Source organism: Necator americanus, chromosome X (genome assembly GCF_031761385.1).
Source record: "Necator americanus strain Aroian chromosome X, whole genome shotgun sequence".
NCBI classification, from domain to species: Eukaryota; Metazoa; Nematoda; class Chromadorea; order Rhabditida; family Ancylostomatidae; genus Necator; species Necator americanus.
Window position 1 is genome coordinate 15899836 of NC_087376.1, and position 27900 is coordinate 15927735.

Genomic DNA, 27900 nt, shown 5'->3' on the forward strand with positions numbered 1-27900 from the left:
ACAGATTTCTATTGTATATTATAATCGAGTCAAGGCAACATGAAGCTCGATGCAGTTGCGTAAGCAGCTACGCTCGAGGCGGCGCGGTGGAGCTAGCGGCTGGGATCGAGACCAACGCGAACTGCAGCGATGAATGGTGCTGGTCGGACCAACGCGAACTGCAGCGATGAATGGTGCTGGCAGTGGTGCACAGCACCACTACCAGCGCAGCCACTTACGCAACTGCATCGAGCTTCTTGCTGTTTTGATTTCGCTACGCTACTACACTACACTATACTACACTACATTACACTACACTATACTATATTTTCTTGCAACTTTGGAATTGCTAGCCTTTAAAAGTAACCGAAGAATTCTGACGCAGACTTGGAGGAGCTGGTTGGGAGCTATTGCATAGGGTCAGTTTTAGGTGGAGTTTCAGCTTGTAATCTTTTATTCAGGAACTGAATTATGTTGGAATTCTTTTTCTACCGACGTTACCAGAGTTACTTTATACCTAAAGGTGTGCAAATCTCAGTTCGACTTTGTAACTATAACATAAATATTGAATGTAGAGCTCTTCTAGGATTTTAGAGTTCTTATTTAGTGAAGTCTCCAATTTTTTCCTTTACAACGAAGAACACGAGATCAACCAGCGATCAATGTGTTCAGCCGTTTCTCAAAAAAGTATCGTTGCGAAAACGGGTACACTACAAGAACTCGTAGCGTGCTCCTTTAGCTGAGCTGTGGTTATTGTCGTTGCAGGGCCTTTGCTTTTCAGGTGTTTTATAGAGTAATGTATGGATCTAGAAGCGGTCCCAAACATACATATTAGGGTGTCCAGAAAGTATCTGCCGAAAATTTCGCAGTAGCGCAGATTTTTTGAAATGTTCTGGAAGTTCCCGTTTTAAATATATTATATAAGGACACTACCACTTGTATATAAATAACATATTTGGCTCCCTCTTCCTTGCCTATTTCATCCTATAATGGCCGAACATTCCACCCATATTCGACACATACTCCTTTACGAGTTCGAATTTGGCCACCCCGCTGCTGAAGCCCATCGAAACTTAAGTCAAGTATTCGGCCCTGAAGCCTCTTCTGAGCGATCTGTGCGCGCCTGCTTCCAGAGCTTCAAAACCGGGGACAAGAAATTCGAAGATGAGCCTCGCTCTGGTCGACCGACTGCAATATCGTTGACGAACTGCAGCATCCATATGAAGGTGTGCGATAATTTGCTGCCAGTCTTGGCTGTTCGCTGTCCACCGTGAGCAATGGACTGCGATCTCTCAGAATGGTGAAAAAGCTCGGTCAGTGGCTTCCACTTGCATTTAGCGACGGCAACCGTCAAAGACGCCTGGACATCTGCACTCAGCTGCTCTCTAGAAGTCGCAGATTCGACTGGCTGGACACCGTTGTCACTGGAGATGAAAAATGGGTCCTTTACGTCAACCACACCCACAAATGTACCTGGTGCACTGGCGATGAAATGCAGGATCCTTTCGTGAAAGATGAAATCCATGAGAAGAAGGTCATGCTGAGCGTCTGGTGGGGAGTTAGTGGAAACTACCGTTTCGAACTGCTGTCGGACAACACGACAGTTACTGCCGAGGTCTATTGCGCTCAACTGCAAAGACTGATCCGCAAGGAGCACCCGAAGCTCGACAACGTTCACCTGCTGCACGATAACGCGCGCCCTCACATCGCGAAGAAGACTTTCCAGAAAATTCTGGAGCTCGGATGGGAAGTTCTACCGCACTCACCGTCCAGCCCGGACCTGGCTCCGAGCGACTAGCATCTCCTCCGATCGCTTCAGCATCGCCTGGAAGAGAAGCGTTACGATGATCGATCGTGACCACCTCGAAAATGACCTTCGGGCTTTCTTCGCCTCCAAGTCGCCGCAACTCTACGCCAAAGGAATCCGTGATCTTGTGAGACGTTGGCAGAAGATTGTTGATGTTCATGGAGATTATTTCGTAAAATAATAAAATGTTGTTAAAAAGTTGTGTTGTTTTGAAACTTTGCCGTATTTCGGCAGATACTTTCCGAACATCCTAATAGTACAACTTTTCACAGCTGTTTTGCGATAAGAAGCGGTTCCCAGTCGCTTGTTTCCGAGACTGTTTCTGCTCGTTTAATTTGGCTGCAGCTCAAAATGGGCTTAATCATCAGTAGTTAATTGGCATTCTTATGCATTTTGGTCTCTCTAAAAAAGTGGTTGTCCACTGATGCTTTTTTCCGTGTTTCGTACCCTGAGGAGAAAGTATCTGACCGTTTCCGTATTTTTTTATATCTAATCAGTCCATCTATCAATTGTGGCTCATTGAACTTCTTGCTAACTGTATTGTTTCTTTGAGGTTGTTGTTTGATGCAGTTTATGTGTCTAACAGTGAAGTTAAAGTAGAATTGCTTGCCCCATTGGGTGTATTAGGGGAATCGATAAACTGATCGCTTGGAAAAGGGATCTGGGGATTCTACTGTTGGAGTATAAGCGGTAAATTTTTTAGAGATAGTGAGCAAGGCAAGTGTGTGTTGTGAGTACGCCGAACGTACGAGGTTTTATATCTGTAGGGACTGAAGAGGTTTTACCGGACTTTTTGTAGACTTTTCTTACTTCTTCCAACAGGACACCACAAATTTGTCACTGTTCGTGGCTCAGTGTTTTTTCCCGTCAGCGTTACAACTCACTTTTTAAATGACATACTTGACTTGACCTAAACGGCAGGCTGATATCATCGTCTGACGCGATTACCTGCATTTTCGCCGAAGTGTACCTTCCTTGAGCACATCTCTGCCCAACCTTCTCGATCTTCTGCTAGAGATTGCACACAATCACTATTCCATATTTTGCGAAACCTTACGTCTCGCCAGAGTTGCCACGTCGATTGTCCTCAGGTTTGTCGAATTCGAGCTGGAAAAGGCAACTTAGCAGAATACGGAAGTTCTGGATTGAGGTGGTGGAAGAGATTTTTAAATGGAAAGCCATACAGGTAATTCCTCGTTCTGACCTTCCTTGAATCTTAGCATTGCAGAACTGAGTTGTGTAGAAGTATCCAAGAAAAGTACCTAATTAAATATCAGTCTTCGGTAGGGAACCATACTATTTCCGAGCAGAGATATCGCGAAGTAAAGAATTAACAGCTCAAGAAGGTAAGGGCAAAGAGCAATGTCTAACGTTGGGCATAAATAGGTTGTTTCTAACCTGCGGTGGGTGGTTCCCGCAGTGATTATTAGTGTGACACGAATATTTCATTATCATATTTTGCGTGTTGTCTTGCGTTCTGCTGCTTTTACGCCCTGGTGTGATTTTGTTCCGTACTAGAAATCAATGTCCGCCTTTAATTGAGAACTGATTCAAACAAGAATGCTATTTTTAGGCAAAACTGCTACTAGAATTTTTCAAAAACAGTACTGGGAGGGGAGGGGAGGGGGGGCGCATAGAATAAAAAGCAATTAGTCGAATATCATGGTCATCACGAAATTGACGTGGTACGAAAATCCCATGGGAAGCATAGAGTTCGGATCGTAGATTATGAGTTTGGACGTGGCTCTTGTCAATTTCGTTTGATCGTTTTAAAAAACCGCTTTGGCTCCCACGAGATATATTAGTACAGGTCACCCTTCTAGACTCTTCTGTTGCCTTAGCGGCCAATATTCAGTGGTTTTACTTGAATATTCTGCTGAGGACAGCTCGTTGATCATCAACCACTCGCTCTTCGTCCCGGCGCGTGTTCAGAGGCGTCGCATTTGAAATTATCTCGCAGGAGCTGAGGCTGTTCCTATGCGTTTCTCAGGGCGATCAGGAGAAATTGAGCGGAGCCAGCACCATGATCGGATTCTACACCCGCAGCTCTGTTTTCAGGTTTACAGGCTACATCAATTTCGTGATAGATGCCTGAGGACTAAAGACAAAATAAATGCTCTGAAGTTTGTCATTTGGTAAAGTTTTGAGAACTGTTCAACTACGCACTGCCCCTCTGTAGTTATATGAAGAACACCGTCTGCGAAATAATCTTTTTTTTTCTCGAAAATTTCTGAAAAATTTTGTTTTCAGCCGTACTGAGTGGTACCTGGTAAAGGAGAACTCTTAGAGCGACTTACTCTGACCTGCAAAGAATTAGAAAATTGACACACCCTTCATTAGTGAACTGAATAGCGACGACAAATTCGCATTTTTTTTAAATGTATTCATAGTGTAAACTATTGTACATTCGGAATTTTGCTACGGAAAACTTGCAAGCGTTCTTAGTCGTGTCCATGTTCAAATGTAGATGTACACATTCATAACATCTTAAAGCAAACGTTTTAAGAACTCGTCGGGATGTAGTTGCAACAGCTGATATACATTAGGTGTTGTCGGAGGCATTGCGACGAGATGATAGTCTGGCTTTCTCGGCCACCTATGTAATAACGGGCTTTGTGTGTGTGGGGTGCGACGGGTCCACCAGCGTCGGATTGGTGCGCCGACGTCGTAGACCGGTAAAAGGTGGGACACGAGTCTAACGGCGTCGAATTAGTGCGCCGGCGTCGTAGAGCGGTAAAAAGGGGTGCGACTGGTCCACCGGCCCGGTGAAATTGTTGCGCCGACGCCAGAAAGTTGTGAAATGGATTCGAAGCCGGTCTGGTCCCACGGCGTCGATATGTTGGGCCATAGTGCAGTAGTATAGCGTAGTAACTTCGTGTTCATGTCGCAAAAGGTAACGGTAGCTAATTAGAAGTTTTTGTATAGTATCAGTAAGACAATAATAAATAGAAAAAGCGGGATGTTGTAACCGTTTCATAGTCGTGGCCACTCCGCGCGTTGCTTTTCACCCCTATGACTCCTCCGCGTATCTATTTCCTTGCACGTTCGCCTCAAATTGGTAACGTGCCCTCTTTAGAAAGTGGAAGCACGAATGAAACTGGCTGTTTAAATAATAGCAAACATCTTACATGATCTGACGTGGAACGTTATCTTTATCAGTGCGATGATGTCGTTCACGTCATTTTATGTTAAACATTCTGTGATAACTTTTGGGGAAACAGGAGGAAAACTCACACATAGGGCGATGCTTTCATCTTGTTTCTACGTAATGTTGTTATCGAAGGAGTGTTTGAAGTTTGAATGTTCTTCAAGTGCAGAAATGACGCGAATAGAAAGAAAACCATGAAATGGTTCAACTAGGCGCTTAAGTAATGCACAGCGTCAGCAGACTCGACGCCAAAGCGGAGATGTGGAATACCGTTCTGTTTGCCGGCTAACAGATGCAGAACGTCAGCAGTGGCGACGTCAAATTGAGAACGCGGAACATCGTTCTACACATCAGCTAGCAGATGCAGAAAGTCAGCAGAAACGACGACAAGGTGAAAACGATGAGCAGCGCTCCGCAAGACTATTGGGAAAATTGGATCGTCTGCGGAGACTACGCGAGGGTGAAAACGATGAGCAACGCTCTGCTAAGCTGTTGGCTAACACAACGCTCCGCAGGACGCCCTGCGAACACTGAACGCCAGGGGAACGGTGAAGAGGTACCCGTATGATGTGCCGCCGCGTATCCAGGAGGCTAATGAGCGTCGTTAATTGCACCTCGCGTCGCGTCTCCTGACACCGTCATAATCGCTACAGTAGCCCGATTGCTGCTCTTGTGTTACGTCTTCAAGACGTCTCGCCCACACCACCCTCCCCACCCATTTCGCCGCGTCTGCCGCTCTTACGACGATTTTTTCGCCGCGCCTGCAGCTGTTATGATGCGCTTTTGAAATCGAACGGAAAGGAAAGTACCTGGTATTAGATGTTGTTTGAAGGTCTACATAAAGTGTACTTGTAAGTTAATATAAAAGAAGGAAAGAATGAAATAGGTTTGTATAAGTGATATGCCATTTAGAAATGCGAGTGAAAATGAAATTGTCCTGTTTCGACTTGTTAGGTGGAAAACACTCATCCATCTCTGGGAATGCAAGAGATGTTTCAAAAAATTTCACTCTGATTGGTCTTATGTTATCTTCTCTACTTTTTTTCGCTTTCTAGGGATTTCTTTTTGCTTGTCTAACTGGGTGAAACTGGCATCCAACGATTAGCGAGGCGCGAATAATGCCTCGCAGACATACACTGTACCTAAAAGTATATCTCGAAGATACAAAGGTCTCTGTTCGCCACTAATAAACCTAACCTGTCACATTGATTTAACGCAGCGAATAGATAGAAATGAAGCTATAAAACGCAGTTGAAAGAGGTTTGAAGAGCCGTACAAAGTTTTATTGTATGAAACGTACTAGCAAGGATTGAAATATTTGACATGCGCACTATATAAACATTATATCTATGTAAAATTTTGAGAAGATAAAATGTAGAAAAGACTTTAATGAATGCATACAAATAATAAGCACATTCTTTGTTGCTGTACGTATAGCTACCGCAGTTGAAAGTTGAACACGAATTCGTTGAATGGCATCGTGACAAACACATACTAACGCACTGCTAGTTTATATAGAAGACTTAGGGCATGAAATGTGTTAAATTATGAGATGTGTAAGAATATATGCATGTTATTCTTTTCTCTGGAGCATCTTTTTGAGATAATTTTTACTTACGTAAAGTTACATTGGATAGAAGGATCGACTTCTCTTTTATTCCCAATATCCACCGTTTCGTCGCGGCGCGAACGTCGCGCGCGGCGTTGATTAGAGAGCAATAGGGAGGCGGGGTGTAGGTGATCTCAAGCAGTCGTGGAGGATGTATAGCTGGTGGAGCGGCAGCCGTAATTACGCAGAGGAGCGCGGTGCTGATGGGAGGACAGGAGCGGTCAGCCGGTTTTTACGGGTACCTCTTGTCCCGCACTCCGAACGCTAACAAAGGCAACGACAGAATGAAGCAGATGAACAGCGCACTGAAGTTTGCGCAAAAGACGTAGTCGCCGTCGCAGTGCCGCTTCTTAAATGATAGGTCTAGCATTGCGCTCTCCAAGTGAACTACCTGGGAACACTAGAACATCGCTGCTCAAATTGTAGAGCGCTGCTCTTTGCCTGCGAAGTGAAGCGACAACTTCCCAATATTTTTTCTGATTGTTGTAACCGAGGGCGATTCAATTTGAGTCCATTTGAAGATTTCCCAGAGCAGTTGAAACAACTGTTTGTGCGAGAGAGAACCGTTACTACAGTGGAGAGGCGTCTTCAACGTAATTTCTTTGAAAATATAAGAAGCTTCAACTCTGCCCTGGCCATGGCTTCGATGAGTGATCAGGTTGACGCACCGGCAAGAAGAGGACCATATTGCTAACGAATTCGCGGTCAAGTTTACCACCGATTGGATGCCCTTCATCCCCACGGCGGTGAACAACGTCAATTTAGTCAAATATATATCCTTGATACTGAAATAGCTGCGCAACAGCTCCTCGGAAATGCACGGAAACTCTGATTGCGATCACAATCTTATGTTGTTTCTAAGTGAGTGGTTTGCTCATGAAAATGTGTACGCTCAATCGTTTAAAATGATGAGATGATGATGAATGATGGAATAAAATGATCGCGAGGATTCGCAAGAGGATGGTACGATGGTACGCTGTTTCCACTGCAAACGAAGTGGCAGTCGTATACGTAGAAGAGAAGAAGGAGAAGAAGACGTCCCTGCGGCTAGAAACCTTACCCTCCACCTTCGCCAGGTTGCAGGATCTGGTGACATCGACAAGCGTCGCGAACTTCTCACTTATACTCTCCTCTTCCCCACCCGGAGGGCGGATTGGATCCAAGCTTAGTTGATAGAGACGGAACACGAAGTGATATTAATGCAGGAGAAAGAAATATCTGCTAGGAAGGCATTAGAAGCATTCTGGATTTCCGTCAGGAATCCGTCCATGAATAACAAAAATGAGTGCTTATCAATTACCAATAAGTTCTTGCCGTTCGTAACACTCTATGAGCTATAAGATTGCCCCACATGCAGTTCCTTAACGTTATCCAGACACCAGTACTTAAGGATACTGCACAATGCGTAGATCTCATTCGCTTCGGTGACAATCTTTAAGAACGTGGTGGTTTACCAACCCCGCTAGTCGGGGAAACTGGTCAGTTGTTTTCCTTTTAAGGTCTTGCGTGGTGTACTTGGAACAATGTCGAGGGTTAGCGAGGAGAGAAGAGGAGTTTGATGGGATATGCAGGGGTCAAAGACCTCGAACCATTTTCAGGCCTTTGAAAAAGAGTTTGTCGAAACGTCAGGCCAATAAAAAAGTTTCACCTAAACCTCGTTGGCATTACAAGGAAACATAAGGAACCCGAATTGCCCAAATGAAGTACTACGCTCACCTGTTCTCCATTCGTGACTTTTTCAATCCAATTCTGCGTGCGGGTGAGCTTTTTCAGCAGTTTGCTGTTTACGCTTACGTTAAGATAGAGCAGAACAGACTAAATTGTCAGAGGACGCATCAGATCGCATCTGATTCCTACAGAGGGCTACAAGATTACTCGGCCGGTGAAGATAACTATGGACCACCGAGTTCTTTTAGCATCTTCACACATTGGCAGTCCGAGAGCAATGCAGCAGTTCTAGCGGGCGCCAGGGCCATTGTGGCCCGATACGGGAAGTCTACGTTATCCTGACTGTCACTTGCAATCCACAACGGCAAGAGATTTAGAAAAACCTGTGCAACGGGCAGATAGCATGGGACAGACCTGATTTGACAGCGAGAGTCTTATACGGAAAGCTGTAAGAGTTATGTGATGATCTCTTTAAAAAGAATATACTCGGAGAAGTGGAAACCTACGTTTGCGCTATTGAGTTTCAAAAACGAAGGCTTCCTCACTGTCACGTGCTTTTGATAATGAAAGAAGGATGGGAAGTACGAACAGTGGAAGAAGTGGATAATGCAGTCAGTGCAGAGATACCGAATGGAGAAACGGAACACGAGGTTCACGCCGCTGTTACATCGTTTATGCTTCATAGGAATTGCGAAATTAAAAGTCCTAATTCCCCATGCATGCGTGATGGAAAATATTCGGAACGTATTCCCAAAATCGTTATTCTCAAAATCGCTAGATATTCAGAGCGTATTCCCAAAACGTCCATGGAAGTGAACGGCTATCCAAGCTATCGGAGACCAACTGCACAACTGTTGAAGTCAATGGCGAGGTGTACAGCGATGAGTGGGTAATACCTACTAATCTCTACATTCTTACTAAGTTTCACTGTCATATGAACTTGGAAATATGTGGTACGATTTCTGTAGTGAAGTACTTATACAAGTACAACTACAAAGGACCCGATCGCGCGAGGATAAACACTGAAAGTAAATTGGATGGGGAAAGAAATCCTGTTGTGGATGAGATTAAGCAACATCTCAATATTTGATATGTCTGCCCACCTCAAGCTCTTCACAGATTTTTTGGCTTCTCCATGCAAGAAAGGTCTCACACGGTGTGCAGGCTCGCAGTTCATTTTCCTGAATATCAGGTTACTGCATATCTGGAACTTAATCAGCTCTGTGAGAACATGGCCAACAGTAATATGTCTTCGGAAATGGAAATTGATGGTTGCGATTTCTACTATTACCAAATTCCCGACTATTTTACGTTCACTCCACGTAGCGGCTGACAACCTCGAAGAAAAACGGGAAAAGAAATTGGGAGGATGTACACAGTTTTCACAGATGTTGAACGATACAGTCTCCGTATTCTTCTATTGAACACCAAAAGAAAAAAGTCATTCCAAGACCTCAGGACTGTAGATAGACGCCCTTAAGAAAAGTTCTCTGATGCAGCCAAAGCTTCCGGATTTCTTGATGATGACATGTATTGTTGTCAGAGTATACAGGAAGCAGCACAGTTTCAGACAGCGTCAGCTTTACGTAGTTTTTTGTTTGCTTGCTCTGCTAATGTGAAGTCGCAAAGTATAGGAGCTATGGGATGAGTTTTCGGCATCGATGGCCGACGATTACATCAACAGAGGGCTAGGAGTAGAAGAGGCAATTGTTGTTGCTAATTTCGACGTTGCCGATCGGATGCTACTTCTTGGGAAAGATTTTGCCCAAATAGTTGTGCCACCTGTGGATCGTAGACCTTCACTTCCCGAAGTACCAGTTGACTATCGCCACCATGAAAGTGAAGGATCACGACTATATGGGTCATTGAATACGCATCAAAATAGCTGTTGATGATATCCTCGCGGCGTTGGATCGTAGTGACGACTGCTGCTTTTTTATCGACGGTCCTGGCGAAACAAGGAAAATTTATCTCTATAATACCATTTACAAACCTGGCCGTAGAGCAGCGACGTCAGTTGTTGTGTGTTGCTTGGACTGGAATCGCAGACAATTGGACGAACGGTAACCTCAGCGTTCAAGCTCAACATGGGCGATGGAAGTCGCACATCTCTGATGAAACGTCATCAAAAAGAAGCACGACAACTGAAATTATCATATGGGATTAGATCTCAATGACTCCGAAGTACGCCCTCGAAGCCGTCGATGGTTTGCTGCGTGATATCATGCAGAACGATAGGCCACTCGACGGTAAGCTATGCATCATTGGAGGCGATTTTCAACAAGTGCTACTCATAGTAGAGGCAGGCAGCGAGACGACTTCGTGAATTCATGCGTGACAAATGCTGTTCTGGTCACTTTTCATGATTCACCGGCTTCAAATTAATATGAGAGCCCGAGAGGGTGGACTCGAATTGGCGACCTTCCTCCTGGACATAGGTAATGACAAACAATGATGAAGGACGCATTGAAATTTGTGAGGAATTCCGGTGTCAAAGAAGCATCGTTATGCAGACTTTTGGAGAGACTAACCGCGCAGGTGATCCGGACCTTTATGAACGGACAATTTCGGCTCCTACAAACAGTAATGTAAGGCAGTTAAATAACGAAGCTTTGGAACGGCTATGCATTTCTGGTCCACAAGATGTTCTTGTTTACAAAAGCGTCGTTGAAGCACTGCATCGTGAAGGAAGATCAGATGAATTGTACCCGATGGAGTATCTAAACACGTTAGAACCCGCGTGGATGCCATATCTCTATATCCTCTTGATCTACGACTGAAGAAGGGTGCTGTCGTCATGCTTCTGAGCAATCTTGACGTTCTGAATGGTCTCTGCAATGACTAAGAATGGACACGACTAAGAATAGAGATCCTCGGACGCTATGTAATTGGATGTCGTTTCATTTGTGGCAGCCGTAAAAACCAGCTAGCTGTTATACCTGGGATGGACAACAACTGGGACAAACAGCTGCCATTCTGCCTTCGAAGAAGAAGAAATTCCTCCTACGTCTTGCTTTCACAATGGACAGTCAATAAAGCTCAGGGACAGTCCTTCAACAAAGTGGGAGTTTATTTGTCAGAAGACGTGTTTAGTCACGGTCAATTATACAGGGCATTCTCCCGCGTAAGAACACGAGCCGGACTGAAGATCCAAACACCGCGTACATCGGTGAAAAATATGGTGTACAACGAAGATTTGCCATGAGAAATATTACAAGTGAGAAGCACGTCAAAACAGAAAGCTGTTTAAAAATTCACTTATTACTACTTATTTGAATGGATAAATTAATTTTTTTAGAAATGACAAAAATCTAAAAACTACAGCAAAACGATGACTAAAAGCAATATGAACGGAAGGGAGAGAAGGGGTGGAAATATTCTAATTCTGTCAAATATTTCGAGTCTTTACTTCAAGGCGAAGACATTTTGCAGAAGAAAAGTATGAGTAGCACAAGAACCCGCTTATAGTCAGATGACATATTCAACTGCAAAACACTGAATATATAAATGGAATATCAAGGTGTATGAATGATGGTCTCCTATCTCTTTTGTACTACTTTCTTCCAGGAAAGGCCTTCTCTTGGATATTTCGAAAAGAAAACAGACTTGTATAAGAGTGGCATGTAAGACACCAGCATGTAGTAAAGCATAAAAGTTATTAAAGAAAAATAAGTACGATACATACCAACGCTGTAATTGAATGGTATGTCTCACTGCACTGCAACAAGAAGGAGCCTATAACCTTGGAAGGATTTTCCGATGGAAAAGCCTACTCTAACATATTTCGAAAGGAATACTACAACATGGAAAAAGTGGCATTAGCATCTCAGGAGACACAAACAATGACGATATATTTAACTGTAGACATACTTTCATGAGATCAAGTAGATTCCAAAATATTTTTGACGGATATTTTTAATTGCAAAAGGCTCTTTTACTCCCAGATACAACGAAAAGCATGCATTGCATTTGCATTTGCAAGACATTGAAAAAAGAATGGTGTCAGCTTTAAAAAATAGGTAACCACAATGACAAAGTTCACTGCTTATTGATAAGTGAGCTCCACAATTGTTTTGTTTAACTTCTAAGACAATACATCTAATGATGATACCCTACCGCCCCAAGAGATTTCTGAAAGCATGTCTCAAGACCGAAAGAGGATGTCAGAACCAATCAGGATGTGAGAAACCATCATAATATTCTTCACTCAATAGCATCGAGTGAGTCACCCAGTTTTTTTTTTATCTACTTCCAGTTGTATGATGTTCAGTCACTCCAAGCCACTTTAAAAAGAATGTCTTAGAACGAAAACAGGAGTGCAAACAGCATATAAGAAAGCTGTGACCACAACAATATACATGGTTCACTGTACAGTAGTGGGTGAGTCATCGAATTCATCTGATTCACTTCCAACTGGATGATCCCCTACCACTTCTAGACATTTTCGAAAGCATACCTAAGAAGCGAAAGATGAGTTCAATCAACATATAACTCCTAGATATTTCCGAAAGCATATCTAGAAAGCGAAAGAGGATTCCAATCAACATATGGCTCCTAGATATTTCCGAAAGCATACCTAAGAAGCGAAAGATGAGCTTATTCAGCATTAGTCCCTAGATATTTCCGAAAGCATATCTAGAAAGCGAAAGAGGAGTCCAATCAGCATATGGCTCCTAGATATTTCCGAAAGCATATCTAGAAAGCGAAAGAGGAGTCCAATCAGCATGAAAGGAAGCTCTAACCACAGTAATATAGCCATTCACTGTACAGTAGTGAGTGCTTCCAATTGGATGAGCCCCTATCACTCCTAGATGTGTTTAGATGCGTACCTCGAAAGCGGAGGATTAGCCTAATCAGCATATGGCTCCTGGATATTTTCGAAAGCATACCTAAGAAGCGAAAGATGAGTTCAATCAACATATAACTCCTAGATATTTCCGAAAGCATATCTAGAAAGCGAAAGAGGATTCCAATCAACATATGGCTCCTAGATATTTCCGAAAGCATACCTAAGAAGCGAAAGATGAGCTTATTCAGCATTAGTCCCTAGATATTTCCGAAAGCATATCTAGAAAGCGAAAGAGGAGTCCAATCAGCATGAAAGGAAGCTCTAACCACAGTAATATAGCCATTCACTGTACAGTAGTGAGTGCTTCCAATTGGATGAGCCCCTATCACTCCTAGATGTGTTTAGATGCGTACCTCGAAAGCGGAGGATTAGCCTAATCAGCATATGGCTCCTGGATATTTCCGAAAGCATACCAAGAAAGCGAAAGAGGAGTTCAATAAACATATAAAGAAGCTAAAACCACAATAATATTGTAAGTTCACTGCACAGTAGTGAGTTACTCAATTTTCCTGATCAACTTCCAACTGGATGATCTCCTGTCACTCCTTGATATGTTTCAAAGCATACCTCGGAAGCGAAGGAGGACTCCAGTTATCATGTATGGAAGCTCTAACCACAGTAATATAGTCACTTCACTGTTCAGTATTGAGTGAGTTACCCAACTCTTTTGATCAACTTCCAACTGGACAAGTCCTTATCACTCTTAGATGTGTTAATAGCATAGCTCGAAAGCGAAAGAGGAGTCCAATCAGCATATATCTACTAAATATTTTCCGAAAGAATGCTTAGAAAGCAGAAGAGGACTGCAATTAGCATATAAGGAAGCTAAAACCACAATAATATTGGTGCCTCACTGTACAGAATTGAATGAGTTTCCCAACTCTTTTAACCAACTTCCAACCGAATGATCACTCCTCTATATGTCACTCCTCTTTCACTCCTCTATATGTCTCAAAGCATTGCTCAGTACAGTGAGAGGAGTCCTATCAGAGTATCAGAAACTATTACAATATACTTCACTGCGTACTGTTAAGTGAGTTTTCAAATTTTTCTTATCTACTTCGAGTTGAATGATGCCCTATCACTCCATGATATTTCTATTTTTTCAGTATGCATAATAGTGTTCTTCTAATTACTTCTAGATACTTTTTGAAGCGTACTCCGAAATGGAAGATAGAGTGGTTCAGGATATCAGAAAGCTATCAGAAAGTCATGATAGTATATTTAACTACTGAGGTTTAAAAAGGTTCCCTTTCTCTTTTGCTGGCCATTCCATTTGAATATTCCGTACATGTTCTAGACGCTTTGGAACTATACTCCAACACGAGAAAACAATGGTCTTGGCATATGCGGAGGCTGCTGAACATTCTTTTTTTGTAAGGTGAGGGATAGGGATGATCAGATACCAATTCTGCCACGCAACACTTAATTATTTTTGCTTAGACTTTTCATTAGAGAAAGCTTTACTTCTCTTTGATATCCTATGATGCATCCCTTATCACTAAAGAGATTAAATGGATGGTGGAATATTGGAGCTGTCATTGCATGATATATTCCGTCTGCTAAATTGAGTAGGTTATCTGATGCTGAATTTTACGTGAAAAGAAACATTACTGTTCCTGAGTACATTTGGAAGTATACTGAGGTGTGAAAGTAGAGTGGTGTCAGCGTATGTGAAAGCTGTGATCTTATGACATATATTCCTGTGTAGCATCGAGTAGGTTCCTTAACTGTTTTGTTTAGTCTTTTTTTACTGGATGCGCGCTTGCTACTCTCAGACACCCAAGAGAAGCATAGTTGGTGTGAAGAAAATGAGTCTGATGCTCAGATACCGAAGCTACGATTGGATCGTATTATTAACTCTACTGCATTAAGTAAGTTCTCTTTTCTCAAAGGCAGTTCTCACTGGAAAAAGGGCTACTAGAAGAGCCACACTTATTTCAAAGAGGATACTTAATCTGAAGAAAAATAAGTGAGATGAAGTTGGGGACCTGCAGTCGCTCTTGGGATTAGGTCGGTAACGTGGACATAGGTCGAAAACGTAGATCATCGCTGTTCATTTCTAAGTAAGTAAGTATTTCCATAATTTAGTATTTTTGTGGAGAGTTGTTGACGGTGCCAGGATTTTGTTTCAGGTGGAATGTTGGGCATTTTTTTGCACCAATAACGATGTCTGGGTGGGTGCAGTGTAGCGGTTAGAGGTCCCGCTTCCTGCACGATCGATCGGAAGTTCGAATCCGCCCTAGTGCTCACCAAGCCTTTCATCCCTTCGGGTTCGATAAACTGGTACCAGACTTGTCTGGGAGGATAAAAACACTGATTTGACACATCGGCTAGCCACAGCAAGTTATTGTATAGGCCAGTTACACGTTCGTGAACCTCAAAATTCTGAATTGAAATGTCATAAGAATGTTAATAAACTATTTTCGTAAGATGTCAATAAAGAGTCGTAAGATAAGAGTCGTAAGATAGGAGTCGTAAGAAACTATTTTCGCGTTTTTCCGCCTTTTTTGTTGTTTCGCAGGTTGCTCACATTCTGCGACATACGTGTTATTCTGGAACGTTGCCGAAAATTTTGATAGGAAAGCTATCGGCTTAGAGTTTTGTGAATAGAAATGCAGTGCATCAACAGGAAAAGTTGTGCAAGCGAAGTGAGCACATTGGAAAGTCTGAGAGTCTGGCGTCAGACGGACGATATATATATATATATATATATATATATATATATACCAGTCTGAACGTCCGGCTAAAGCCGGACTTCAGACTTTCGGTGTTCGCTTCGCTCCCCTTCACTTATCAATTAAAATTAACAGTAGTGGCATTTTCTGAGAAATTGGACTTGTGTATCTCCAATTGTCTTTCTTCCTTTTTTATATTGTAACTAAAAGCGAAAGATTTCATAGTCTTCTTTCACAACGCGTCAGTTCTACATTTGGAGAACATTCGAACCTCAGCTTCAAACACTCCACACCAATATATTCTAGACAAAGTTTAAAAGTATTACGCGAAATATTTGTTTTCCTCCTGATTTCTCCAACACTTATCACAGAATGATGTTTTAACATAAAATTACGTGAAAGACATCATCTTCCTGATAAAGATAACGTTCCACGTCAGATCACATAAACATCTTGCTACTATTTAAAGGCATCACCCCACGAATCTGAGGTGGTGCAGATTTCAGGTGGAGTATTCGTAAACGGGATGGGAGACTATGGAGAGGGGGTGATTCTGTCCATTTCGTCCTAACTGCCGTAAAAAACGGCCTGGAAGATGCGGCGCCGCACAAGACTGGCGCGCTCCAATCGAACCTCTTGTACAAAATGGTGCGCCAAAACGAATGAAGCCGTATCTTCCGGGCCATTTTTTACGGGAATTAGGAAGAAATGGATGGAATCACTCCCCTCTCCATAGTCTCCCATCCCGTATACGAATACTCCACCTGAAATCCGTACCACCTCAGATTCGTGGAGTGATGCCTTTAAGCAGCCGTTTGAACGTGTATATCCAGTTTCTGAGGAACAGCGGAGCCGAGTAGGTGGAGCGCAACGCCGAAAGTGGTTACAACTATAAAACTTTTACAACGTCCCTAGCTTTACGACGCCGGCACACCAACTCGACGCCATTGGACCCGTCACACCCCCTTCTAAAGGTATCTATCATCGGTGCACCAACTCTACGCCACTGGACCCGTCGTACCCCCTTCTATAGCAATCCGACGCTGTGGACCCGTCGCACCTCCTATAGGTATCCGACGTCGTGGGACCCGTCGCACCCCCTTCTATAGGTATCCGACGCCGATGGACCCGTCGCACCCCCTTCTAAGGCTATCTGGCGCCGATGGACCCGTCGCACCCCCTTCTATAGGTATCCGATGCCGTGGACCCGTCGCACCCCCTTCTAAGGCTATCTGGCGCCGATGGACCCGTCGCACCCCCTTCTAAGGCTATCTGGCGCCGATGGACCCGTCGCACCCCCTTCTAAGGCTATCTGGCGCCGATGGACCCGTCGCACCCCCTTCTATAGGTATCCGATGCCGTGGACCCGTCGCACCCCCTTCTAAGGCTATCTGGCGCCGATGGACCCGTCGCACCCCCTTCTATAGGTATCCGACGCCGTGGACCCGTCGCACCGCCTTCTAACGCTATCTGGCGCCGATAGACCCGTCGCACCCCCTTCTATAGGTATCCGACGCCGTGGACCCGTCGCACCCCCTTCTAAGGCTATCTGGCGCCGATGGACCCGTCGCACCCCCTTCTAAGGCTATCTGGCGCCGATGGACCCGTCGCACCCCCTTCTATAGGTATCCGACGCCGATGGACCCGTCGCACCCCCTTCTATAGGTATCCGACGCCGATGGACCCGTCGCACCCCCTTCTATAGGCTATCCGACGCTGATGGACCCGTCGCACCCCCTATAGGTATCCGACGTCGTGGGACCCGTCGCACCCCCTTCTATAGGTATCCGACGCCGATGGACCCGTCGCACCCCCTTCTAAGGCTATCTGGCGCCGATGGACCCGTCGCACCCCCTTCTATAGGTATCCGACGCCGTGGACCCGTCGCACCCCCTTCTAAGGCTATCTGGCGCCGATGGACCCGTCGCACCCCCTTCTATGGCTATCTGGCGCCGATGGACCCGTCGCACCCCCTTCTAAGGCTATCTGGCGCCGATGGACCCGTCGCACCCCCTTCTATAGGTATTTGGTGCCGATGGACCCGTCGCACCCCCTTCTAAGGCTATCTGGCGCCGATGGACCCGTCGCACCCCCTTCTAAGGCTATCTGGCGCCGATGGACCCGTCGCACCCCCTTCTAAGGCTATCTGGCGCCGATGGACCCGTCGCACCCCTTCTATAGGTATCCGACGCCGTGGACCCGTCGCACCCCCTTCTAAGGCTATCTGGCGCCGATGGACCCGTCGCACCCCCTTCTATAGGTATCCGACGCCGTGGACCCGTCGCACCCCCTTCTAAGGCTATCTGGCGCCGATGGACCCGTCGCACCCCCTTCTATAGGTATCCGACGCCGTGGACCCGTCGCACCCCCTTCTAAGGCTATCTGGCGCCGATGGACCCGTCGCACCCCCTTCTAAGGCTATCTGGCGCCGATGGACCCGTCGCACCCCCTTCTATAGGCTATCCGACGCCGATGGACCCGTCGCACCCCCTTCTATAGGTATCCGACGCCGATGGACCCGTCGCACCCCCTTCTATAGCAATCCGACGCTGTGGACCCGTCGCACCTCCTATAGGTATCCGACGTCGTGGGACCCGTCGCACCCCCTTCTATAGGTATCCGACGCCGATGGACCCGTCGCACCCCCTTCTAAGGCTATCTGGCGCCGATGGACCCGTCGCACCCCCTTCTAAGGCTATCTGGCGCCGATGGACCCGTCGCACCCCCTTCTAAGGCTATCTGGCACCGATGGACCCGTCGCACCCCCTTCTATAGGTATCCGACGCCGTGGACCCGTCGCACCCCCTTCTATAGGTATCCGACGCCGTGGACCCGTCGCACCGCCTTCTAACGCTATCTGGCGCCGATAGACCCGTCGCATCCCCTTCTATAGGTATCCGACGCCGATGGACCCGTTGCACCCCCTTCTATAGGTATCCGACGCCGGTGGACCCCTTCACACCTCATTTTATAGCTTCCTAGCTTCGAGGCATTAACTCGACGCCGGTGGACCCGTCGCACCCCTCATTTTGAATTTCGTGACTGACACACACACAGACACACAGACACACGTGACAGAATAAGCCCGTTATTATATAGTAGATATCCTGATAGATATTTATAATAACCGTTTGAACTCACGTAGCACAATAAGCATAGGCAGGACGACTCTACATCTTTTGTAGATGTCCCGAATAGATTGTAGATATCTTAGAATTTTTTTCATAATCATAATCTTTTTCATAATCATAATTTTTCATAATCGCTCCCCGCAAACGCTAGAAATATTAAGTTTAAATGTTCCTCTTACGGAATCTACAAATGTTCTAAAGTTTTGAGGTACCTTAGTCGCTCTCTACAGCGCTAAGCTATTATTTGTTCTTATGGCTGTTTCTCCAAACTCATATGCTTATACATACAACATATGCGACTTGTTACACATTTCTAACTGTAATCTTAACCTTATATGTTAGTGCCTGCAATATATGCAAAGAAAAATGGATGATCTGTTTTTATTCCTGTTTCTTCAGAGCTCATATGTCTAGCAGAACAACATATATAACATATTAATGTTATATATGTTGTTCTAACTGTAATCGCAAATTTACACATCCAGGTTTATATATTAGTGTATGCAATACACGCACAAAAAGTAAATAGTATATCTTTCTGGTTGTTTTCAGGTAGCAATTTAATAGTTGTTATCTGTTTTTTTTCTGTTTCCATTCCTTTACAATTTAATATTTTCTCCCCTGGACTTCTTCGCAAATGGTCGGCCAATCACATTACCGTACCTGTAATATCTGTTCGCACTTGAACAATCCGAGAGAAATAAAAGGGACTGGAGATGTACCAGAATCTACTAATCGCTCCGCGGCAACCTTGCACACTAGGTTAATTCCGCGAAATTACAATGTTGATTAAGCTATAGAAATTAACCCAATGGAATGCGAATAATAGTGAAACATTCTTGCAAGTTTATAGAAGACGCGAAAATTAATTAACAGCGACTCCCAAGATACTAGCAATTAATCATAGATCAGTACTGCAGCAGCCCCTAGCTCCCAAGTTCAACTTGCTCATCAAGGAACTAATTATCCAAACAGATATGAGTCATACTCGTCTCAGAGAGACATCGCAATAGAGGATTAGTTGTCATACACATCAGCAAGCGTGACCTATTACGTGTATCCACGTCCCTCCCCAAACGAAACAATCACATTGCTATCTCATTACCATAACTAACGAGCCAATTTCATACCAACTACGCGCCAACTACATTCAGCAAACACTCTAGTCTCGGAAGTGCACAACATACAACAACCAGCTTCTTCTAGCAGGTACGCTTTGTAGCCTCATATTTTCTACTTTCTTTTCGGTTCTACATACAAACGAATGACAAAGACGAGTACACTAACTAACAATCATAACAACAATTGTCTTCCTAAAAAAAACTGAACTGTTCCTTTTACCAGCCTTTCAATCTCAACAAGGAAAATATGTGCTTCATAATACTTGCACGTATCCTTTTCAGTTAACAGTGATGAAGTTACATGGCATCTGTAAACCCTTTACTTTTTCAGTTATGGAGCTATACAGAAACGTTTGTGAGCCTATTTTCGGAACCGCTCTCTTTCAATGTATATGGAGCAGAAAAGAATATCCTTACTATTATTACTCTTAACTCTGGTTTTTGGGTTTATTGGAGAGAAGTGGACTTATACAATCAATGTATCTGTGCAAAAGATGATATCGCTACATATGATGTAAACACTATTGTCAACCAATTTGGAGACAAGGCTAGTTGTCGTATAAGAGTCACACTGTGCCGGTCATCACATGCCACTGTAATTTGAAAACTTAGGTCTTTTTTCTTTTTAAAACCCCTGCTTGCAAATTCGCAAAAGCAACGGAAAGAGTTCCTTATGTTACACCTCCACAAATAGTCATTGATAGCATTTATTCAAACCGCTCTTTCGTAAAAAAAAAATCACTTATCCCATCTCAAAAGCAACATAGTGCCTCTACCCAGATTCTGTTCCAATAGATAATGGAGTTTCTATCTCACTTTCAGAGATAGGTAGCTTCAATTTTCGAACAATTTTTCCTATGTGCCCAAATAAAGTTGAAGTAAACAAAAGATATTTTAATGTATAAAGAATACTTCATCTTTTCAACACAATATATCAAGGCAATGTTAAAAAACTTGAAATTTCACAAGTAATTTCGAAAACGAACACTCTAATAAAGAACACATCTTCTTATGAACAAAATTTCTGAATTAATAAATGCTGTGTCTTTCTCAGAAAAACCATTTCCTAGACGAATTCCGCTCTGCTAATATATAAACAACTATTATTATATTCTGGTTAAGCATTAGTATTATTAGTGTTTTAGTGTTCTTTTCAACTACAAATATTAAGTTCTTCACATAATTCTTACCAACGATTGATCTGCTGGTGCACAATATATGGCGTTAAACACTGAACCAGATTTTACTCTCTGAAATAATGATTATTCATTAGCACATGGACAACGTCAAGATCAAAGACATTTCAAATCAAATACCAAAATGCAATTTTTAAAAGTAAAACTTCAAGAAATCATAAATCATTCCTTTTTGATCGAATATGCTCTGTAAACAAACTCAAGGTTCAAACAATTAAAAGCATTGCCCGGATAAAACCCACTAGTGCAGCCCATGCTCTGTAAAATGGAAATGATATCTTCGGACTTCAGGCAGATGTGTTGATCATATCCAAGTGTGAACCAGTTCAAATATATTCATATATTCAGACCATGCCATTAGCGGTATTTGTTACCTCTTCACCCAGGTACGCATAGAAAAATGTATCTACTTTGCGCAACCTGGAACAAGAGATTTAATCACATCTAGCCTAAGAGGGCATTTTGGACACCTACATCATAGAATTTACAATGATAATACTAATCATTTCAAATCCTCCTCTGGTTATACGCACGTTTCTCATATTCATATTAACATACTTTTTGGTTATCTACAGGCGTATACCTCATCAAAAAGGGCAACGGTTGAGAGGTAATCGTATGATGTGCCGCCGCGTATCCAGGACGCTAATGTGCGTCGTTAATTGCTTTGTGTGTCAATGCCATAATCGCTACAATAGCCTAGTTGCTCATGTTGTGCTACGTCTTGTTAACGCCCTACACCACTTTCACCGCCTAATTCGTCGCATCTGGTGCCCTTATGATGTGTTTTTTCGCTGCGCTCGCAGTTATTACGATGCGCTTTTAGAATCAAACGAAAAGGAAGGTGCCTAGTATTAGATGTTGTTTGGAACTCTAGATAAATTATATTTGTAAATTAATATAAATGAAAGGGGTATGTGTAGATGATATGCAATTTAGAAATGCGAGTAAAAATGAAATTATCCAGTTTTGACTTGTTAGATGGAAACCAGTCATCCATCTTCGGGAATGCAGGAGACGTTTCAGAAAATGTCCCGCTGATCGCTGTGATGCTATATTTCTTAACTTTTTTTCGCTTTCTAGTAATTTCTTTTTGCTTATATAAATGGGTAAAATTGCCATCCAATGCCTAACGAGGCACAAATAATGCCTCGCAGACATGCATTGTACCTGAAGGTACATCTCAAAGATACAAAGGTTATGCTCGCCACTAATACGCCTAACCTATCATTTTGATTTTATTTGATTTTATGTAGAGAATAGATAGAAAAGAAGCCATAAAACGCTGTCGAAAGAAGTTAAAGAACCTTACAAAGTTTTGTTGTATAAAACGTACAAGGTAGTATTAAAATATTTGACATGCACTCTACATAAACATTATATATACAATTTTGAAAAGGTAAAATGTAGAAAGGAGTTTAAATAATGTATATAAAGTAATAAGAACATAAGGTTGCTGTACGTATTGTTGCTACAGCTGAAAGTTGAACGTGAGTTTGTTGAATGACATCGTGACAAACACATACTTATGTGCTGCTAGTTTATATAAAAGAAGTAGGGCATGAAATGTATTAAATTATGAGATGTTTGAAAATATATGTTATTCTTTTCACTGCAGCATCTTTTTGAGATAATCTTTATTTGTGTGAAGTTGCTTAATTGGCTGTCAATGTAAGTCACGCACTCTTATCAATCATTAAATCTTTGACTGTTTGGTGCTCTATGATATTTCTCGGATATATCTTTAAATCTTTTCTGCAGTATCTACTGCTTCGTTGCAGAGCGTGCTTCGCGCGCAGCGTTGATAAGAGAGCAATAGGGGGCGAGGTCTAGATGATCTCAGGCGGTCGTGGAGGATGTCTAGCTGGAGGAGCGGCAGCCGTGATTACGCGGAAGTGCGCGGCACTGAATGGAGGTTAGAAGCGGCCAGCTGTTTTTAGCGGACCTCCTGCCCCGTACCCCATCAAAAATGGACTCACTTCAAAAAATCTACCTTCCATAAAACATGGAAAAATTGAAATTCGCGACGCTTCTATTAATTCAATACCAAATGAACTTGGGCAAGAAACAGTAAATACGATACGACCAACCTCTACTAGATCAATTGTACAACTTTACTCTACTTCACTTTCCTCGAATTGTTGAGTAGGTTTCAGCGGTCTATGCTGAATGTTCCAGTTCAGAAACTTGTGTTCGAGTGGTCAACCTCAAACTTGAGTAATTAAACGGTTTATCTATTTAATGCAACCAACAATACGCTAAACCGAGAAAAATATAAAGCAAAGAAATAATAAGAAATAAATGCACCATAAATAAGCACAATAATGCACAGAAAAAAATGCAGGAATGCTCAACAAGAGAAATAAGTGATGCTGCATGAAATCGCGCATCTTTTATATACACTGTTTGTTGCCATTCTAATGAAATCTCCGCTCAAATCTACCACAAACAATCTTCCAAGCTATGCTAGTCATTCCCATAACCTTTTCCCACAATAGAAGGAAAACACATAAAAAAAACAACACAATACATCACTTTAGATCTGTTAAGTGCTCTAATTCTTTTCTCTCAATCACCACGGTGGTACTCCGCCGCACCTATGGTCGGTGGTCCGTAGTATTCAGCAAAAGTTTCCAACTCCCTCTCGATTTCCTCCAGTTCCCAGCGCTGGTCGTGGATGCTCTCCGGTAGCGTGCACAGAGCCTTATTGTGGTACCTAGATTCACAGTACATGCACTACTTGCTCCTATTCCAACAGTTTTCCGTGTCATGGCAGCTGTCCAGGCACCGTTTGCAGCGGATGCGTTTCCTTCTCCATTCTACACAGTTTCTTACATACACTGTCAGCTGACAGTTGTCGGAATAATGCTGACCTTTTATCAAGCGGAATGAACACACCAGGTAACGTTCCTCCGGTCTCATGAAGTTGACATGGCTGATCCTTCTGTCGAGCACTTTTCCTCTGCTTCCAAGAGTCGCTTTGAGTGCATCCTTTCGTCTTTGCAGCTCCACTCTCTTTAGCCGTTCTGGATGTTCGTCGTTTGAAATGTTCTCTCGACTTTCGTGGCTTTTGTGGCTCTCGTTCTGAATATCCGCATCCTCATGATCGTGGATGACTTCGTTGTTCGTTCGTTGATTCCTCGTACGAGTCCAGGAGATCCTCTTCGGGCCTTTGATGCTCTGCAGTCTCATGTGGTTGTTCCTCGCCATGTTCTGGAGCCGGTAGCATGGGATCATCTCCTAGATGCCTGGTTGGCTCTCTGTCCTTCGAGTCGTGCTGCTTATCGGTCGTCGATTCAGTATGCTCTTTCAGTTCCTCTATCGACAACTTAATCATTTCGATGCTCTCATTCGCGTTCTTGATTTGCTCACGGAGTTCCTTGTAATTTTCTCTAAATTCCCGACGTAGCTCCGCGAACATCTCTTTGACTTGGTCGAACGGTTCGGCTCTCATTTTTCTCCTGCAGTTCCTCATCCCTAATCTCGTCTCCCAACTTTCCGCCAGAAGTCGTCGATAAATTCGATTTCCTTGCGAACGAAGTCTGCGGTGAAGTTGAGGCTAATAATCACACCTTCTTCACAATCCTCGTAGAATTCGTCTCGTTCACCTGATAGCGTTTCGTCTGCGAGGACAAGAAGCCCGTACAAGTCGTAAGCCATCGATAGCATTTTGGCTGCGCCACGAATCCTCTCCATCAAATTGGACGCGTCATAATGCACCTTTTCCAATCGGCAATGGTAGAGCATCGCCTCCTTCCTGGCAAAAAGTTGCGGCTTACTCCCACGAAGCTCAGTGAACGTATCAAGGAGATTATTAGACTTAACAAGCATGACAACGATACCCAGAAATCTACGAATCTTGCTCTGAATTTCTTCAGCAGACGGAAACGTAGGGGCACGTCTGACACATGCTTTGTGTTATTGGCATTCCGGGTTGTTCTTCGCTAACAATTACCATGACAGTCAATGATAATGCCATTTTCAGATAAATGGACGTTGGCCAAGTAATAGATCTGCTTGTCGTAAAACATCTTAAGCTGTTCTGTCCTTGGCGTTGTCCCTTCGTAAAGAGGGCTGTCGTCGTCCTTGGACGTAGATCATATCGACTGGTTGCAGGTGGTGGCGTTGCTTGCTGGTCTTCTGCTGTATTGGTCTGTTGGGTTCCGTTGTCGTTTCCTTCAAGTTCCAGAAGGATAAGTTGGTTGAGAGGATGCCGTAGTATCTTTCTGTTACAGTAGACTTCCACTTCCCTCACTGCTCCATCATTGCTTGAAATAATTTTAGAGATGCGCGCTAGTTTCCAGTGATTCCTCTTCTGGTAGGAGTCACTAAGAAGAACGACAGCTCCTTCTCGTACTTCCTTCGCGCTACCTCGTTTGTTGTCAATGTTTCTTTGATGCTGTTTTTGAAGAGCTGTTGAGTATTGGCTCTTCCAAATCTCCCAGAAACGTTCCGATAGTGAATAAGACGACTGTAACGCTTTTACTGCTTGCAGTCTGGTCCGAGACTTCAAATATGGAAATGTTTCGCAAGAGTTACAAAAAAAAACAGCAAACTGTGAGGGTTGGAGGTGGATTTCAACAAACGGAAGTGTGGAAAAAAATTCGCTGGCATATTTTGCTGAAATCGATGTTGTATCATAGAGAGAAGAAAGGGTTTAAGAAAAAAGGCAGGTTATCACCGTGGTGATTGAGAGAAAAGGATTAGAGCACTTAACAGATCTAAAGTGATGTATTGTATTGTTTTTTTAAAATGTGTTTTCCTTCTATTATGGGAAAAGGTTATGGGAATGACTAGCATAGCTTGGAAGATTGTTTGTGGTAGATTTGAGCGGAGATTTCATTGGAATGGCAGCAAACGTTGTATATAAAAGATGCGCGATTTCATGCTGCATCACTTATTTCTCTTGTTGAGCATTCCTGCATTTTTATTCTGTGCATGAATGTGTTTATTTACGGTGCATTTATTTCTTATTATTTCTTTGCTTTGTATTTTTCCCTTTTGAGCGTGATGTTGGTTGCATTAATTAGATAAACCGTTTAATTACCCAAGTTTGCGGTTGACCACTTGAACAACTGGTGCATCAGCCGGGAATCGAACCCAGGCCGCCCGCGTGGCGGGCGGCCGTTCTACCACTGAACCACCGATCAACGCATCACCGTTTCTTCTAAGTGCAACGATTCCCTTCCACTTAGACCATCATGCGGAGGACAGGGTGCTCGCTCAAGAAATCTCATCGAATCTGTATGTGGATAACCTATTTGTGGGAGCAGAAACGGTTATCGAAGGGATAAAAATAAGTACACAGATCTGAAATCAATCTTTAACGACCTAAGAATGAATCTCAGAGCATTTGTGTTCAATGGTTCTGAGATCATGGATGCAGTGTCAACATCTGACCGTTCTGCAAATCTATCGTCTAACGTACTGGGTATCCCTTGGGACTCCGCCACTGACAACTTCTCGTTGTCCATTAAGGTCTGCACCGACGAACTCGTCAGTAAACGGAGCATCGCACTACAAATCGCATCCGTATTCAACCCGTTCGGATGGTTTGTATCACTCCTGATAAAGGCAAAGCATTTCCTACAGCTTTTATGGAAAGAGCGTAACGACTGGGACGAGCGAGGAACATAGACAGCAATGGTACTCCATCGTCAGAGAATTGAACGGTTTTCACAAAAAAGTAACTCGGAGAGTTATTCAAGGCGCTACAGCCGCGTATACCTTGATTGCGTATTCCGACGCAAGTGGAATTGCTATGACCGCTGAAGAATCTGGCGGAGCAGCATCCATATGAAGGTGTGCGGTATTTTGCTGCCAGTCTTGGCTGTTCGCTGTCCACCGTGAGCACTGGACTGCTATCTCTTGGAATGGTGAAAAAGCTCGGTCAGTGGCTTCCACATGCGTTGAGCGACGGCAACCGCCAAAGACGCCTGGACATCTGCACTCAGCTGCTCTCCAGAAGCCGCAGAGTCGATTGGCTGGACACCATTGTCACTGGAGGTGAAAAAAAAAACAACCACACCTACAAACATGCGTGGTGCGCTGGCGATGAAATGCCGGATCCTTTCGTGAAAGGTGAAATCCATGAGAAGAAGGTCATGCTGAGCGTCTGGTGTGGAGTTAATGGAATCTACCGTTTCGAATTGCTGCCGGACAACAAGACAGTTACTGCCGATGTCCACTGCGCTCAACTGCAAAGACTGATCCGCAAGGAGCACCCGAAGCTCGACATCGTTCGCCTGCTGCGCGATAACGCACGTCCTCTTATCGCGAAGAAGACTTCCCAGATAATTCTGAAGCTCGGATGGGAGGTTCTACCACACCCGCCGTTCAGCCCGGACTTGGCTGACTACCACCTCTTCCGGTCGCTTCAGCAACATCTGGAAGAGAAACGCTACGATGATCGTGGCCACCTCGAAAATGACCTTCGGGCTTTCTTCGCCTCCAAGTCACCGGAGTTCTACGCCAAAAGAATCCGTTGTCTTGTGAGACGTTGGCAGAAGGTTGTCGATGTTGATTGAGATTGATGATGGAGTTCCGCCGATCTGTTACAGCTCACTCGGTCATAAATGATCATGAACGTTCGGCGGAGGCATAGACGCACACTGGAGTCGAACAAATGTCCCGACCCTCTTTCCAATCATTCCTCTCATAATGGAAAGTGAGTCATGAAAAGAACGAACCATACTTCCACACAGTTTGCCTCCT

The 27900-nt window shown here is 43.7% G+C and overlaps 12 protein-coding genes across 16 annotated transcripts; 8 read left to right on the forward strand and 4 right to left on the reverse strand.

Annotated features, from left to right (window-relative positions):
- Window positions 1-968: 968 nt before the first annotated feature.
- RB195_023420 (uncharacterized protein) lies at window positions 969-1253 on the forward strand (the record flags this gene model as incomplete). The annotated part of the gene is made up of 1 exon (XM_013449328.2): window positions 969-1253. The coding sequence occupies one exon, from the start codon at window positions 969-971 to the stop codon at window positions 1251-1253; it is 285 nt and encodes a 94-aa protein (XP_013304782.2).
- A 23-nt stretch (window positions 1254-1276) lies between these two features.
- Window positions 1277-1777, forward strand: RB195_023421 (uncharacterized protein; the record flags this gene model as incomplete). Its single annotated transcript, XM_064210850.1, has 1 exon — window positions 1277-1777. One exon carries the CDS (start codon window positions 1277-1279, stop codon window positions 1775-1777), a length of 501 nt encoding a protein of 166 aa, XP_064066731.1.
- On the reverse strand, window positions 1584-1946 carry RB195_023422 (uncharacterized protein; the record flags this gene model as incomplete). Its single annotated transcript, XM_064210851.1, has 1 exon — window positions 1584-1946. One exon carries the CDS (start codon window positions 1944-1946, stop codon window positions 1584-1586), a length of 363 nt encoding a protein of 120 aa, XP_064066732.1.
- A 3349-nt stretch (window positions 1947-5295) lies between these two features.
- RB195_023423 (uncharacterized protein) lies at window positions 5296-10103 on the forward strand (the record flags this gene model as incomplete). Of its 3 annotated transcripts, XM_064210852.1 has the most annotated exons (2): window positions 5296-5490; window positions 9846-10103. In XM_064210852.1, the coding sequence occupies 2 exons, from the start codon at window positions 5296-5298 to the stop codon at window positions 10101-10103; spliced, it is 453 nt and encodes a 150-aa protein (XP_064066733.1). The 3 variants fall into 3 exon arrangements, with proteins under 3 accessions (XP_064066733.1, XP_064066734.1, XP_013304778.2); XM_064210853.1 differs by lacking the exon at window positions 9846-10103 and having other exon boundaries at window positions 5296-5502; XM_013449324.2 differs by lacking the exon at window positions 5296-5490 and having other exon boundaries at window positions 9873-10103.
- Window positions 8775-9104, forward strand: RB195_023424 (uncharacterized protein; the record flags this gene model as incomplete). Its single annotated transcript, XM_013449326.2, has 1 exon — window positions 8775-9104. The coding sequence occupies one exon, from the start codon at window positions 8775-8777 to the stop codon at window positions 9102-9104; it is 330 nt and encodes a 109-aa protein (XP_013304780.2).
- A 281-nt stretch (window positions 10104-10384) lies between the features above and the next one.
- RB195_023425 (uncharacterized protein) lies at window positions 10385-15017 on the forward strand (the record flags this gene model as incomplete). The annotated part of the gene is made up of 5 exons (XM_064210854.1): window positions 10385-10460; window positions 14297-14306; window positions 14361-14441; window positions 14804-14934; window positions 15007-15017. The coding sequence occupies 5 exons, from the start codon at window positions 10385-10387 to the stop codon at window positions 15015-15017; spliced, it is 309 nt and encodes a 102-aa protein (XP_064066735.1).
- Window positions 10653-10991, forward strand: RB195_023426 (uncharacterized protein; the record flags this gene model as incomplete). Its single annotated transcript, XM_064210855.1, has 1 exon — window positions 10653-10991. The coding sequence occupies one exon, from the start codon at window positions 10653-10655 to the stop codon at window positions 10989-10991; it is 339 nt and encodes a 112-aa protein (XP_064066736.1).
- An 8737-nt stretch (window positions 15018-23754) lies between the features above and the next one.
- On the reverse strand, window positions 23755-24640 carry RB195_023427 (uncharacterized protein; the record flags this gene model as incomplete). Of its 3 annotated transcripts, none has more annotated exons than XM_064210857.1 (3): window positions 23755-23902; window positions 24060-24212; window positions 24333-24640. In XM_064210857.1, the coding sequence occupies 3 exons, from the start codon at window positions 24638-24640 to the stop codon at window positions 23755-23757; spliced, it is 609 nt and encodes a 202-aa protein (XP_064066737.1). The 3 variants fall into 3 exon arrangements, with proteins under 3 accessions (XP_064066737.1, XP_064066738.1, XP_064066739.1); XM_064210856.1 differs by having other exon boundaries at window positions 24333-24607; XM_064210858.1 differs by lacking the exons at window positions 23755-23902; window positions 24060-24212 and having other exon boundaries at window positions 24287-24640.
- A 23-nt stretch (window positions 24641-24663) lies between these two features.
- RB195_023428 (uncharacterized protein) lies at window positions 24664-25017 on the reverse strand (the record flags this gene model as incomplete). The annotated part of the gene is made up of 1 exon (XM_064210859.1): window positions 24664-25017. The coding sequence occupies one exon, from the start codon at window positions 25015-25017 to the stop codon at window positions 24664-24666; it is 354 nt and encodes a 117-aa protein (XP_064066740.1).
- Window positions 25018-25060: 43 nt separating this feature from the next.
- On the reverse strand, window positions 25061-26982 carry RB195_023429 (uncharacterized protein; the record flags this gene model as incomplete). Its single annotated transcript, XM_064210860.1, has 3 exons — window positions 25061-25682; window positions 26615-26703; window positions 26914-26982. The coding sequence occupies 3 exons, from the start codon at window positions 26980-26982 to the stop codon at window positions 25061-25063; spliced, it is 780 nt and encodes a 259-aa protein (XP_064066741.1).
- RB195_023430 (uncharacterized protein) lies at window positions 26524-26823 on the forward strand (the record flags this gene model as incomplete). Its single annotated transcript, XM_064210861.1, has 1 exon — window positions 26524-26823. The coding sequence occupies one exon, from the start codon at window positions 26524-26526 to the stop codon at window positions 26821-26823; it is 300 nt and encodes a 99-aa protein (XP_064066742.1).
- A 77-nt stretch (window positions 26983-27059) lies between the features above and the next one.
- On the forward strand, window positions 27060-27713 carry RB195_023431 (uncharacterized protein; the record flags this gene model as incomplete). Its single annotated transcript, XM_064210862.1, has 1 exon — window positions 27060-27713. The coding sequence occupies one exon, from the start codon at window positions 27060-27062 to the stop codon at window positions 27711-27713; it is 654 nt and encodes a 217-aa protein (XP_064066743.1).
- Window positions 27714-27900: the final 187 nt, after the last annotated feature.